Source organism: Copadichromis virginalis, linkage group LG3 (assembly GCF_057382275.1).
Source record: "Copadichromis virginalis isolate Kocher_CV1m ecotype Utaka linkage group LG3, C_Virginalis_male_GT1.1, whole genome shotgun sequence".
NCBI lineage: Eukaryota > Metazoa > Chordata > Actinopteri > Cichliformes > Cichlidae > Copadichromis > Copadichromis virginalis.
The window spans coordinates 677,477-691,641 of record NC_140620.1 but is presented as its reverse complement, the minus strand read 5'-3'; the positions used below and the strand labels follow the sequence as shown (position 1 = coordinate 691,641).

The window sequence follows — 14,165 nt, the reverse complement described above, 5'->3', positions numbered from 1 at the left end:
GTAATGGACTTCTATACATTTTACATAAGATTAATCTTTGGGTTTAAGATTCAGATAATTATTTATTAAAAGCTAGACATTTTAAATGAGAATAAGAAAGAAAAGTATGTCTTTGTGCCCCCTTTTCCCTGTTCATGCCCTATCGGCCCCCCTGGCTAAACTTTGCTAGATCCGCCCCTGCACAGTTACCAGCGTCAGCTACGTAGAAAAAGATCCTGGTGTAGAAAGAAATATTAAATAAATTCTAACAACAGCTTATCAAGCTTAAACGTGCTGCTGTTGTTCAGCCGCTGGTTTCCTCTTTCTGGACTCAGACAGAAAAGCCGATCAGCTGATCGTTAAGCAGTTTCATGATTGAAGTAGCAGCAGGAGAGAGAGAGAGAGAGAGGCAGTCGCTCCATATATCGGTTGTTAAGCTTAACGTGGGAATGCTTTACAAACACTCAGAGATGAACTTACACACTTGCTTTACTTCTCTCTGGGATCACGTCCTCGGAGATGAAATGCTGGTTTGGTAGCGAGGCTCCAAATGCTCAACCAGACCGCCGAGACGTCTCGCACGTGAAGGATATAAAAAAAACAACAACAGCAATAGAATAATATTAAACACAAAGTGAACCCGTCTTCCTTCATTAAATAGGTTCTTTTAGATGTTAAGGAGGAATTGACTTAACCAGGCTGGCGGAGAATGAAGACAACCGGACACCTGCAGCAGATGGGGAATCAGTGAACTTTTATTGAGACAGAGACAACCTCTCAACACAGCTCACATCAGGAGATTCCTAAGATTTTCTGTGAGGATAGGTATATATTCTCTAAAACTTACAGGAGGGGGTTGTGAGGAAAGTGCTGCATTAGCAGAAAAACAACTCCATAAAAGGAAATCGGCCTTGGGTGTTCTAGCCTCTTCGCTTGCAGATATCTTCCACCTGCAGGATGAGGCGATCGCTTCTTATCGCTCTCAAGGCCAAAGTCGTGAGCACATTTTTATTACACAGTTGCACAGTAACTTTAAAGCTGAACAATATTTAAAGCTGAATAATGTTTGATCAGATTATATTTTCTTCAAATCCCCCTTTTGACCCAATTTAAATGGGTCAACACACAAAAATAAGTAACATTCAAAGGAACACAGAGACGTGTCGAAGCCTGGCTCGAAAAACTCCTCGGGTCTTATCATTTGTCTTTATCTGTCATTGCAGATGAGGAGAAAAGAGTCCAGGCACCACCCTGCCCAGGGGTCGGCTGCAAGCAGTCTCGGTTCCCGACGAAAGCAGTAACAGCTGTCCTGCACACAAGGATACACGAGTCAGTGCAACCAGGGTAGTGACACAAAATTAACAGTTCCTGTAACCCAGCAACCAAAAAGCATAAGTAATGATAAAAATGTGGAGAGTACAGAATATACTATAATAATGAGAGATATAAACGTGAAAATGTGAAAGAATAAATCAACCGTAAAATAAACCCAGAACGGTAACTGCTAAGGACATTCAAAAGTGAATATGGTAAAACGTGAGGAAGGGGTGTGGAAAAAAAACAATTTATATCCAGTGGTGGGAGTACACATTCGCTCAGGCTTAAGTCCGGAGACCCTGAGAACATCGCTTAACCCTCACAACCCGACCAGACACAGTTCAACCAGATATATCCTTCAAGAGGAAGTGGGTGAGGGAAACAATTAATAACAAGTCTAATACAAAACACCACAGAGAAACAACCATTCTAGAAGCATTTAAACAAGAGAAAGACGATAATGTTCGTCACCCTCACGATCAGAGTTTTCCTCATCCGTTGGCGAGGAGGTGGGAAGTTGACTAGCCAATAAAGGCATCTGCCGGGCGAGATCCTTATCCTCAGGAGTGAAAGCTGTAACAATCAGTCTCTGGAAGAGGGATCGAATGCATGGAATACAACAGCAACCGCAGGTGACTAGGACAGCAACAAAAACTGAGATGGAAACTAGGATGGAAGCTACAAGGGCCTTATATTTGCCAAACATGTTAAGCCAAGAGTCCCACATGGCAGTATCAACGCCCGAGTGTTCCTTCATTTTAACAGTAAGAGCTGTGAGACCAGTAATAGCTTTAGTGAGGGAACCATCAGGAGCTGTGTTATTGGGGATATAGGTACAGCACTCCTGACCAAAAAGGCTGCAGACTCCGCCTCTTTCTGCGAGGAGAAAATCCGTTGCGACCCTGTTTTGGAAAGCCATTAGGGAAGTGGCAGATAACTGTGCATGCACAGCTTCAAAACCATCTCGAGTGTAATTAGCCAACAGTTGCACATTAAAGTGAATGTAGTTAATTCTGTCTACATTCGCATTTATTTCAACCATCCAAAGTATCGAGGCCCATCCTGCTTTAACCTGGTCTCGCAGTTTATATTCATCGGGGACCCCACGGGGTATACCTACAGCATCAATATAGGTTGGATTATGAGCTGAACCTGGGATTAGAGAACGTTTAGAGCGGCGTTCAGAGGAGGATGGGAGGCCAACTTCGTGTACTTCTATAGAGAGATCTACTGGAGTGACTAAAACAGGTAAAATAAGAGTTATGAGAGCGCAAAGACCTGACGCATCCCGAGGGAAACCATCATATAACTTGTTTTTGCCACACCACCACCACAAATCAGCCCTAGCCGTAGGTCGGAAGTTTGGTTTCATAACCGTCATCTCAGTGCACCAAGAAGAGTTCAAGCTACCTAGTTTTACTGCATTGCCAGTCAGGTTAATACAAGTGAAATTGTTCACAGCTACATCTGAAGAAAAGAAAGGTGGTTTATTAGAGACCGAGCGTTGAGTTTTAGGAAAGTGGTTTTCCAGATATGAGCAATGACCTCGTTTTGTATTGTTCATAAGATGCAGGAGGCATGCACTATTGACTGGCGCCGGTACAACTCTTAAAGTGGGGCGGGCTCCCATACATACTATGCAGTCGGAAGCCGTCTTGTCAGCAGCTTGTTCAGCTAGTAGTAACCAGTTGTTTGTTGCTCCAGAAATACCGGTTAGAATTTGGAAGAGGTCATCTTTAGACATTTTATTTGTGTCTACAATGCGTATTCGGCCGTTTCTCCCCCCGTTTGTATATGTCACCGGAGGGCCATTAAAGGTGGGGTTATCATCTTTAACTACAGAGCTTGGAGCTGCACCAACGCTAGGGCATATTTCCATTTGCCAATACAGGGCGGTGCGATCAGTCCAAGGGGCAAGTATAAATTGTTGACAGGAGGTCAAGGCCAGATCCTTTAGGGTAAAAATTAAGCCTGAAAGATCCGGTTTTTTTGCTATTCTGAGCATATTTTGGTTTCTCCAGTGCAAAGCCTGACCCCTAGAGTGCTTGGACCAATCGAGGTCCGTTTCTGACACTAAACTGGACCACTTCCACTGATGCCAACCTCCCAGGGTTATATACCACACTGAGGAGGAGAGATGTACTGCAAGGTTAAAAAGATCCCCCCCTTGGTCTTTGGTGACGGGAGTGACTGGGAAGCTAGCGAAATCTATTTCAACTACCCAACTTTTATTGTTGGGGACACAGAGAGTAATCATTCTAGTCGTACTTGGGGTACAGGAGGTAACCGTGTCTCGTTTCTTTCTAAATCGATCGGGCGTGGGCAAAACTGGAGAGGAAGTGGTGGGCAAGACCCTAGGGGCTACATTTGTCAGATTGGGACTGTCAGAAGGGGGCGAAGCTTTTGAACTTGAAGGTGTCAGAAGTGTCGGGGGCCCTTCACAGATCAGGATTATGCCAATGGGAATGAGACCCAGGGCCAGGAAGCAAACAAAGACGCAACATCTTTGCCTGCCTGTCATTTCAGGGGGAAAGGGCCAAGACATGTTTACTTAGCTTGGGTGTCTTCTAATAGAGGATGATGGGGCAGAGAAAGGTGGTCCAGTTCCCCCCACCTCGCCAAGGGCGTGTTCTAGGAGTTAAAGAGCAACAAAAAGTATCAGTGACACAACTTTAAATGAGCTTTCAGCGGTTAAAACTATTGCAATGTAAAATGTAAATCTTAAAAACTCAAGCCAATATAAAAGCAAAGTCATAAAAGATGTTAAAAATAGAAAAATAAAAATGTTTAGTTCAGTATGAAGAACACCCCCTTTTGTAACCAGCCGGCTTGTAGGTTGAGTTTTGGCTCCCTCAAGTGGTTGGTGATGCTGTTGCAGCTCCTTCTGACAGGTCCTTCTGCACCTCTCTCAAGGTTCTTCCTGGTTCGGTGGCAGCAGCGCACTGTGTGTAATGAAACCAGGTGTCACCTTTCCCTTCGAGCCTGACAGCGTGGGAGGTCCGCTCTGTTATGCGGTAAGGGCCTGTCCAGCGAGGCTCAGCCCACTTTCTCTTTGTGACTTTCAGGAGGACGTAGTCCATTCCAGGTGTAGCCGCCTCTTTCAGCTCTTGCTGGTTTCTTTCAGCGACCTGTGAGGAATACTGGGCAACAAAACTGCGGAGCATGTTATAATATGTCCTCGGATCGAGGTCTGAATCAGCTTCATCCGACATTAACAGGCGAGAGGAGGGGCCAGGAAAAGGCCTGCCATGCTCCAACTCAAATGGAGTGTAACCAGAGGTTTGATTTACTGAGCATCTTATGGACATTAATGCAAGAGGCAATGCCTTAACCCAATCTAATTTGGTCTGTGCACAGATTTTAGCCAATTTAGTTTTTAGAGTTTGATTCATCCTTTCCACTTTCCCCTGGGACTGGGGGTGGTAAACTGAGCCAAACTTATGTTTCAAACCTAATGCGGCTTCAACCCTCTGCAGATCGTGGTTCCTGAAATGTGAACCATTGTCCGACCTTATGACCTCGGGAAACCCATGCTGTGGTATATAATGATTAATCAGACACTTCACCACAGTTCTACTGTTTTCACTTGCTGTCGGCCAGGCTTCTGGCCAACCTGAAAATGCATCCACAGCCACCAGCAGGTACCTGTAACTACCTACTCTGTCCACCATGTCTGTGTAATCAATGATTATTTCTTTCCCTGGGCAAAGTGGGATGGGGAAGTACCCTGCTATTGGCTTGAAGGCGGGCTTGATTCCAAATTGGTTGCACTCCTTACAGGTTTTAACCATGTATTTTGTCATGTCTTTTAGATAAGGGTGCCACCAGGCGGCTAAGTTCCTCATCATTTGTGCAGGTCCCACATGCCCCACTCCATGTGCCTCTTCCATTGCTGTCTGTCTGACCCCTGGCGGTAGAATGGGCCTTCCATCTGGGCCACGCCAAACATCTGTGTTTGTGGCCCCTCTTGTTACCCATAATGATTTTTCCTGGGGGCTGGCTTTGTCCTGTAACTCTCTGATTGTGGCTAGGCCTAGTTGTATGGGTGGTCTTTCTGGAGGGGGTGTGGCTTCTGGGTCCATTACCATAATCAGGGAGGGTAAGTAACCAGCTGTCTGCTTAGCTACTAAGTCGGCCTGTTTGTTACCTAATGCCACTAAGTCCAATCCGGCACTGTGTCCTTTGCATTTTACCACTGCCACCTTAACAGGTAACAACAGTGCTTCCGCTAATTCCCTCATTTCTATCTCATGTTTAATAGGCTTTCCGCTGGCTGTCAAAAAACCAGCTCTTAGCCACTGCTTGAGCTCCACATGCACTGCTCCCACAGCATAAGCTGAATCACTGTATATATTCACTTTCTGTCCCTTTCCCATCCTTAAGGCTTCAATCACCGCTCTCAGTTCAGCTCTCTGTGCAGACTGTTGTCCTGTCAACTGCTCTGCTTTCACTGTTTTCCATCTCATGTCTGTCTGTTCCACTATTGCCCATGCAGCCTTCAACATTCCACTTTCAGTTCTGAAACAACATCCATCTGTGAACCAATCTTTTTCTGCATCCATTAGAGGTTCTGCCTGCAAATCTGGCCTGATTTTCTCCTGTACCTGCACAACCTCTTCACACATATGTGGTTCCCCCGATCCCATGTGATCAGCCATGTTTATGCCTTCATGTGAGTAGGTGATGTGTGGTGCTTCCAAAATGGTACTGAGGCGTCTCTGCCTGAGTGAAGTGAGTGTGAAGGCCTGTGAGGAGACGTAGGCCACCACACTGTGTGATGTCAAAATTTTTAGTGGGTGGTTCATCACTATGTGTGCTGTTTTCTGAATGATTTTTGCAAGTCCAGAAACGTGTTGTGTGCACGGTGGGTGGCGTTTTTCAGTGTTGTCAAGCATTACGCTTACATATGTCAACACTTTTCTCTCTCCCCCTTTTTTCTGGAACAGGATACCATTGATATGGGTTCCAGTTCCAGAAACATCAAGATGAAAAGGCAAAGCATAATCTGGCACAGCAAGGTCAGAGGCGACAGAAAGCTGTTGTTTTAACTTTATAAACGCCTGTTCTGTTTCTGTAGTCCATGAGAGGGGAGCAGAGAGGTTTCTCATGCCTTGTTCATTTACCAAAGCGCGCAAAGGGGAAGTAAGGCCAACATAGTCTGGGACATAGGTCCTGCTGTAACCAGTCAGGCCCAAAAATGACAACATGTCTTTTACAGTTAGAGGTTTTGGATGGTGCAAAATGGAGTTCCTGTGTTCTGGGGACAAGGAAATACCGGACTGTGAGACCATGCGGCCTAGAAAAGAAACCTGTTTTCTTGCAATCTGTAGTTTGTTTTTGCTCACTTTAAAACCTGTGTTGGCCAGGTGGTGAAGTACCACTCTGGTGGCCTCCAAGCAGATGTCAGCCGTGGGGGCAGACAGCAAAAGGTCATCCACATATTGTATTAACATACAGTCAGATGGTAGTGGGGTGGTTTGTAAAAGTTCTTTCAAACACTGATTAAACAGTCCTGGGGAGAGGGCAAATCCCTGTGGTAAGCGAGTGTAACGCCATTGTCGGCCTCTAAATGTAAATGAGAAAATGTCACGCAGTGACTCACGAAGTGGGAGGCAGAAAAAGGCATTAGCCAAGTCAATGCAGGTGAACCAGGCATGAGATGGTGGGAGGTTGGTCAAGGCAACATAAGGATTAGGCACAGGCAAAGTAGGAGTGCCAAGTAAGGCATTAATCCTTCTCAAATCATGTGCCATTCTGAACTTCCCCGTGCCTTTTTTCTCAACGGGTAGGATGGGCGTGTTCCACTTAGAGCAGGAGGGCTCCAAGACACCGGCAGTGACCAAACCAGAAATTGTTTCTGCAATCCCAGCCTCAGCCTCCGGTCTGTGTGGGTACTGAGGCTGCCACAAAGGGGTAGCAGATGACAGTTGAAAAGAGACTGGCTCCACATCAACTAAACCTACATCTGTGGGTCCATGGGACCACAAACAATCTGGAAGAGAGTCGAGTAAAGGCGCAGCATCACAGTGGTCTGTGTGTTCTCTGCCATGTGACCCGCTGACCACTCTATGTTGCAGTGTTGAGGAATTAAAGCAATCATTTAAAATTTGGTATGTCTTGGTAGATGGAGAAAACAAAACCTGTGGGAGTTTTGTAGGTGTCCAGTCAGTGGCCGCAAGGGAACGTTTAACCATTCCACCCAGCTCCTTAGCCTGGTGTCCAGGATGTAAGGCCAGTGACACATGGGGAGCTGCCTCATCAGACATCATGTACCACTGTAATTGATCTGTTGTAAAAGTAACCGCTGCTGCCACTCCCTCCGGTGCCGCATAAATGCACGACATGTTCAGAGACCAAGCCCGCCCCTCACACTGCTCTTGGAACATGTGCTGGTACCAGGTGGTGTCATGCCTGTCATAAAACAGTGTAACATGAGGTGGGTCAGGGGGAGGGACATAAGGATGTAGAAGTGAGAGCCACGGCCGCCATTGCTGAAAAGCAGTCCAAACTCCTGGTTCAGCAGGTGTTTCAACTTCCAATAATGCCCAGTAGATGTCAGCAGAGTCCGCCAAACAGGAGGAGGGTTGCAGCAGAAACTGACCACCTCCCTCTGGCCCATCAGAGCAGGGAAGTACAACCCCAGTAGGGAGAGTCACAGTTAGGCCTTGTGAAGAGCAGAGTATTGTGGCTCCTAATTTAATCAACAAGTCTCTTCCCAGTAAATTCACAGGCGCCTGTTTTGAACAAACATAGCTGTGTAACAAGGTCTGATCTCCAACCGTTGTGGGGAGGGGCACGGTGTAAGGCAGAGTTTTAGGTTCCCCAGATATGCCCACCACTGTAATCACTCTGTCAGTAAGTCTTTCACGAGCAACATCCTTAATGGTGGAGTACGTAGCTCCAGTGTCCACTAAAAAGCTGCTTCTTCTTCTATCTACAGTTATGGACAGCATAGGGTCCGCCGTTGTCCCTTCACCGTCCTGGGCAGTCTGTGGGGTGTCCTATAGCTGGGGACCACCCTCGTAGTACTCCCACCCCATCACAGGCATCTGTGGGGCCGGGGGCACTTCAACTAAAGCACCACGAGGTCCACCTCTGTGGCCAGGATGCTGATAGGGCCCACCACGGGCTCCCCTGCCTCTTCCAGCAGCCGGGTTCAAAGGGCACGCTTTAGCCCAGTGTCCAGGTTGTCCACACCGGAAACAAACATACATCTGGCCTCCCCTACCACCTCCCATCTGACCCCTTCCCCTGAAACCACCTCTGTTTCCTCCAAATGGGGAACCTCTCTGCCCATAAGGGGCCGGGGAGTGATAAGCACCATACTGGGGGGGCTGTGGATCAGTTGGCCATGGGTTCGGATACAAATCAGGGGCAACTGGACCAGGAGGGGGAGCCGCAGCGGCCACAAGCTGCTTTTTAGGCTTGTCACCTTTTCCACCCAGGTCGTTTTTAGCTTTCTGCAGCTGAACCTTCAACAGTTGCAACTGTAAATCTTCGACGCTCTCCGCTTTATCATCAGACTTAATCTGCACTTTGTTAAGATTAAAAATCAAATGTTTCTTCCAGATTGCAAAGTCACAGTCCTGCAAATCAGGATTATCCTCCATTTTCTGGCTTACTGACTCCGGAATGCCCCTCAGCACCGCCCTTCTAAACCACATGCTCTGTGAACAAGTCCTACTGGGGTGATGACCTGTATGGTTCACCCAGTCTTCAACAGCCTGATTTAGATAATGGGTGGGATTTTGCTTTCCCTCCCATTTAAATTTCTGTAAGGTGCCTTGATTTTTGGGTGGGAATTGTTTGCGCAGGGCCGGTCCAATAAACCTCAAGGCCTGCATTAGTGGCACCTCGTTCTCATGCATGGTAGTACCCGCATTTTGTTCCAGGTCCGCTGCCTGAGATCGGGATGTGCACCTAGTTATAATAGCTCTAAAATCTCCCAGTGCGAGGTCCTGTCCAGCTGTGTATTTATCCAAACCAGCCAACCAGGCATTCCCTCCCTCCATTATGTCAGGGAGTTTGTCCACTAGGGCCTGGACATCTCCGAATGAATAAGGTTGATACACTGGTGTACGTTGCGCTTTAGTCTGGACCAGGGGAAACATGCCTGGAGGCTGAGGCACAGGGCCCTTAGATCTAGTCTGATATCCTAAACTGGGAGAGGTAGGGAGGGGTGTATTGTTAAGGTCACTGAGTTCATCATCAGTATCCTCAGTTTCTTCCCCGCCTGGTGGGTTAGCAGTGTCAGCAAAAACGTGGGCTAAACTCATCTGTGTTTCCGGATCCTGACGGCCCACCAAAGACATGGTAACTGTGACATTTGGTGAAGTGCCAGGCTCAGTTTTTGCAGTAGCGGTCAGATCTCCCTTAACAGCGACAGGAGTGCTGGCAAAGGGGTTGGACCGGGAAAGAGGGGCTGACGCAACACGATTATTCACCTGGACCACTGACCTATGTTCATTTAAGCAGCTGCGTAATGCTGCTTCTAGATCAGTTAATTGTTGTTCAGTGGGTCCCTGTCTGTTCATTCGAACCGCAAATGGTGCGCTCGCAAATGGGTCAGTTAAGCCCTCAGATCCGGTTCCAAAACAATGGGACATAGAAGAGGGGGCTCTACTACTAGCTGAGGATGTCGCCGACAGAGAGGAGCTTCCTGGGCAAAAATGCTTGGTATCTATGGGAGTTGGAGCTACGGGCGGTTCTTCTCCAATAGTCATTATTCCACCAGAGATATTAAGTACCGGATATATGCCTGCTGAGGGAGGAGTTGAGGCAGAATAGGGAGGTGGCTGAGACCTATTTTTCTTCATGTGTGGTTTTGCAGTTTCCCATAAACACACCCAGTGATTAAATTTAGCTTTGCGGCCTGCGTGCTTATCTGCTTCCTTTCTGTGTCTCACCCTGCTCATCACACCTGCACCTGCTGCTGCTGAGTTGGCTTCTTCCTCTTTCTCTTTTGCCTGCATAGCCTTATTCTGCCAAATTATTCCCCAGTTACCACTACTCCCCTCATCCTTTCCCTTTTCTTTCATTAACCTTTCAGCTGTTTTCCTCAATGACTCTTTCTGCTTTTTTGCTTCTTTAGGCTGGTGTGTGGAGTTTATGACTGTCTCAACACATGTTAATTGTTCTCCCAATGTGCTAAGAATAACACCGGGACCCCAACCATCATCATTAGTTTCTCGATCTAATTCTCCATCCATTTTACTGTCAATGGAGGAGTGTTCTTTTATTGATTTTAAAGGAGAATTTGGGCCAGCTGGGTTTCTGCCTCTGTTAGGCACTAACAGCTGGGGCGCTGCTTTAAAGGTGAGTCAGCACTGAAATATCCCTTCAGGTGTTACCAAGCTTCTACCAAACCGGAGTCTGGCGGGTAACCTTGCCTAGAGCTTCCTGATAGGGGTGCTAGTTGGTTGTCACCTTGTTCACACGTCTCATTCACACTTCATACATTACCTGCAGTCACTCATTACCCTCCTTATGTATGTAATAAATGTGTAAAAAAATTCTATGTGTGGTGTATTATTTTAACCAAAAGAGGAACCTAGTTCCTTTAATTGTGTAATCTGTGAACAACGGAGAACCAAACTGTCCTGCCCAGTGTTCCACAGCAAGCATTCAGCGTGTATTTATGTGTGTCCAATATCAAACAGAACATCAAAACATTTAAAACACTAAAATCATCGGGGTTTTAAGAAGAGATCCGTTTTCTCCTATTGATCAAAGGGACCCCTCCTTTGGACTCCAACCAGTACTTCTCCTTTTTAAGTTTTAGAGGATCTTTTCTAATAAAGTCCTCTGGGCCTTCCTAACCCTTCTGTAGTTTAGAGAATATTACTAAAAAATATTCTCAAGGCCTTTAACCTTTTAATTTGTTTAGAAAGGCGTTACTAATAAACCCTTTCAAGGTCCCAGACCTGCACTGAGGTATTTATCCGACACCGGAGAGCAACCCGTCGGCTGCAACCGTGGTCAGACCTCAGTTCACTCTTATCTTTATTCACTTATTCACTTATCTCTTATTCACTTATTTCTTATTCTCAACAAGCCTTAAGTAAGCCAGACAATTTTGGTTATGAATTACTAGGAGTTTGGACACTAAGTATTTTTATAATGTTCAATATAGCAGAAATAAAAGGTCTGCTTACCTTGTTTTTGTGTGCACACAGCTTTTGTCCAAACTCCGTTCACTCAGACCACGGCCGATGTCCTCCCATCCGTTCCAGTTGACCTGGAGCGGATCCTGTTCCGTGACGCCAATTGAAGGATATAAAAAAAACAACAACAGCAATAGAATAATATTAAACACAAAGTGAACCCGTCTTCCTTCATTAAATAGGTTCTTTTAGATGTTAAGGAGGAATTGACTTAACCAGGCTGGCGGAGAATGAAGACAACCGGACACCTGCAGCAGATGGGGAATCAGTGAACTTTTATTGAGACAGAGACAACCTCTCAACACAGCTCACATCAGGAGATTCCTAAGATTTTCTGTGAGGATAGGTATATATTCTCTAAAACTTACAGGAGGGGGTTGTGAGGAAAGTGCTGCATTAGCAGAAAAACAACTCCATAAAAGGAAATCGGCCTTGGGTGTTCTAGCCTCTTCGCTTGCAGATATCTTCCACCTGCAGGATGAGGCGATCGCTTCTTATCGCTCTCAAGGCCAAAGTCGTGAGCACATTTTTATTACACAGTTGCACAGTAACTTTAAAGCTGAACAATATTTAAAGCTGAATAATGTTTGATCAGATTATATTTTCTTCACACGCCACAGCCGCTTTATCATGTGAGCACACTGCTTCGAGGTGCTAAGGTTATGAGCTGAATTTCGCTGTGTTTTACGCAAGTTTTGTGAGGTGCTTTCGTGATACTTAATGGATCGATTACATTTTTTATTTCTCTCCGATATCCGATCCAGTAATTTAGGTCAGTATCGGACCGATACCGATACGTAATATCGGATCGGTCCATCTCTAGTAAGTATGTGACTAATGGGACCACCCAGCTAATAAAGGTGGCAGTACAGTCGGGGGCGGGGCTTATTATTAAAATATATTATAAAGTGGTTGTCACGAGGACCGAACGGACTCAAGTTACAGGCTGTAGTATCAGGTAAATGTTAACAGGTAGGAACGTTTGTGCTGGGTTGTTGTGAGGGAGGGGATGAAAAAATACTAAAGGACGCTCAGCGGAGTAATGGCGTCTCGCGTGTCTGTGAGTTATCCCTCCAGTCAGATAACATTCATAACCTCAAATAACGTAACACAGACCAGCTCGTTAGAATAAAGTCAACAGTTTATTCACAGACACCAGGTGAAAGCCTACTCTGATGACATGGTCCAAAAAATAAATAAATTGTGGCCACAAAATACTACTTCGTGGGCACGAAATAAGTATAACGTGCATGTTAATGATATTACATTCACAATACTTTCATTTTAATTTTCACTTAATGTCGTTCACAATATATTTAAAAGATGTCCCTAATATTTGAAATGTAAAAGATATAAAATGATTCCACAGAAAGTACAATACCTTACAGTGTATACAAGTATGAGTAGGTCATTGAATCAGTGTCTGTTGTTAGTCTCAAGTAAGTTGCCTGCAATGGTATTTAAGGTCCAGCAGGTGTCAGTATGGAGCAACACTGTGTCGACACAGTGTCGATACAGTTTGGGGAATGTGCTGAAACGCTTCACGAGGCCTCATCTACCCATCACTACGTGCCACGATGAAGAGAGTATAACCTGCTAGCAGAAAACCAGCAGCCTGGCACAGTTAGCTGAAGATCTGACAGAAGGCTTCTTCTTCTTCATATTGTTTTATTGGCAAACACCAACATGGTGCATTACCACCACCAACTGGTGTGGATTGTCTGACAGACGGTTGTCGTCAGTGCTGGTCTTAAATGCCGGTGACTTGATTGCAGTCAAGTGTGAAGGCTGATTGGAGTCTCCACCCGAAGGTGGAGCCCAGCAGAGTGGAAAAACCCCAGACTCACCCAGACAATGACAAAGTTGTTTTAGTCTGTTTTCTTCTATGTCTCCTGGTTTATTAGTCTTTCCTGTCTTCTGTGTAAGTCTGTCTTGTCCTCTGTTTGGTTACGCCCATGCTTTAATCTCCTCAGCCGGTCATGTGCTTCATGTCTGTGTTCCACATCCTATTGTCAAGCTTGTGTTATTATGTCAACGTCTTTCCATGTTTCCTGTTTTATTTTGTTTTATTTTATTTTGAAGAATCTGGTTTTTCCATGTTCAGTGGGCTGAGTTTTACTTTTCCCACTGGCATCATGGGTTGTATCCCAATTCAGGGTCTGCAGCCTTAAAGGCCGCATTTTAAGGCCGATTACGTCACCGCAACGCGAAAAAGGCTGTCCCAATTCAAAGGTTGCTCGAAATGTGGCCCTCAAATGCGTCCTTCATTTCCCTGAATTTTAAGGATGTGGCGGTGTAGACTTCGTGGCCCAACATATCCCAGAATGCATAGCGCGGTGGTGGGTGTGGATAATTTTGCCGAAGAAAAAAAAACAAATGGCGGAAGCGGGACGGCCAAAGTAAGTACAGAACATGATGTCACTTATTTATGTGCGAATGTTTAATAATGAAGAACATTAAAACATTACTGTCGGCCACATGTGATGTGACATTAGTGATGTTTGTACTTTCAGCGGTTACTTGGTTTTAATAATAGTCGACCTTAATCTTACAGAGATTGTGATGATTTTATGGATAATTAAAGTCAGTCATATATCCACAAACACAACAAGCTGAAAGTCAGTGATGCTGCTCGGTTTGCAGTCCTGAATATCACAGCACAAGCAGGATTCACTGCACTGTTAATGTTAGCTGTGTTATATTGCT

At 45.6% G+C, this 14,165-nt stretch overlaps 2 protein-coding genes across 3 annotated transcripts; both read right to left on the bottom strand.

The window, feature by feature from the left end:
* Positions 1–711: 711 nt before the first annotated feature.
* Positions 712–12,063, bottom strand: LOC146712175 (uncharacterized). 2 transcript variants are annotated; one of them, XM_085451939.1, is made up of 3 exons: positions 11,676–12,063; positions 11,451–11,545; positions 712–3,927 (listed from the first exon to the last, which is right to left on the bottom strand). In XM_085451939.1, exon 3 carries the CDS (start codon positions 3,839–3,841, stop codon positions 1,736–1,738), a length of 2,106 nt encoding a protein of 701 aa, XP_085308065.1. In that variant the 5' UTR covers positions 3,842–3,927; positions 11,451–11,545; positions 11,676–12,063; the 3' UTR covers positions 712–1,735. The 2 variants fall into 2 exon arrangements, with proteins under 2 accessions (XP_085308065.1, XP_085308064.1); XM_085451938.1 differs by having other exon boundaries at positions 11,451–12,063.
* On the bottom strand, positions 8,298–11,325 carry LOC146712176 (uncharacterized). The gene has a single exon (XM_085452838.1). It carries the CDS (start codon positions 10,503–10,505, stop codon positions 8,298–8,300), a length of 2,208 nt encoding a protein of 735 aa, XP_085308964.1. The 5' UTR covers positions 10,506–11,325.
* Positions 12,064–14,165: the final 2,102 nt, after the last annotated feature.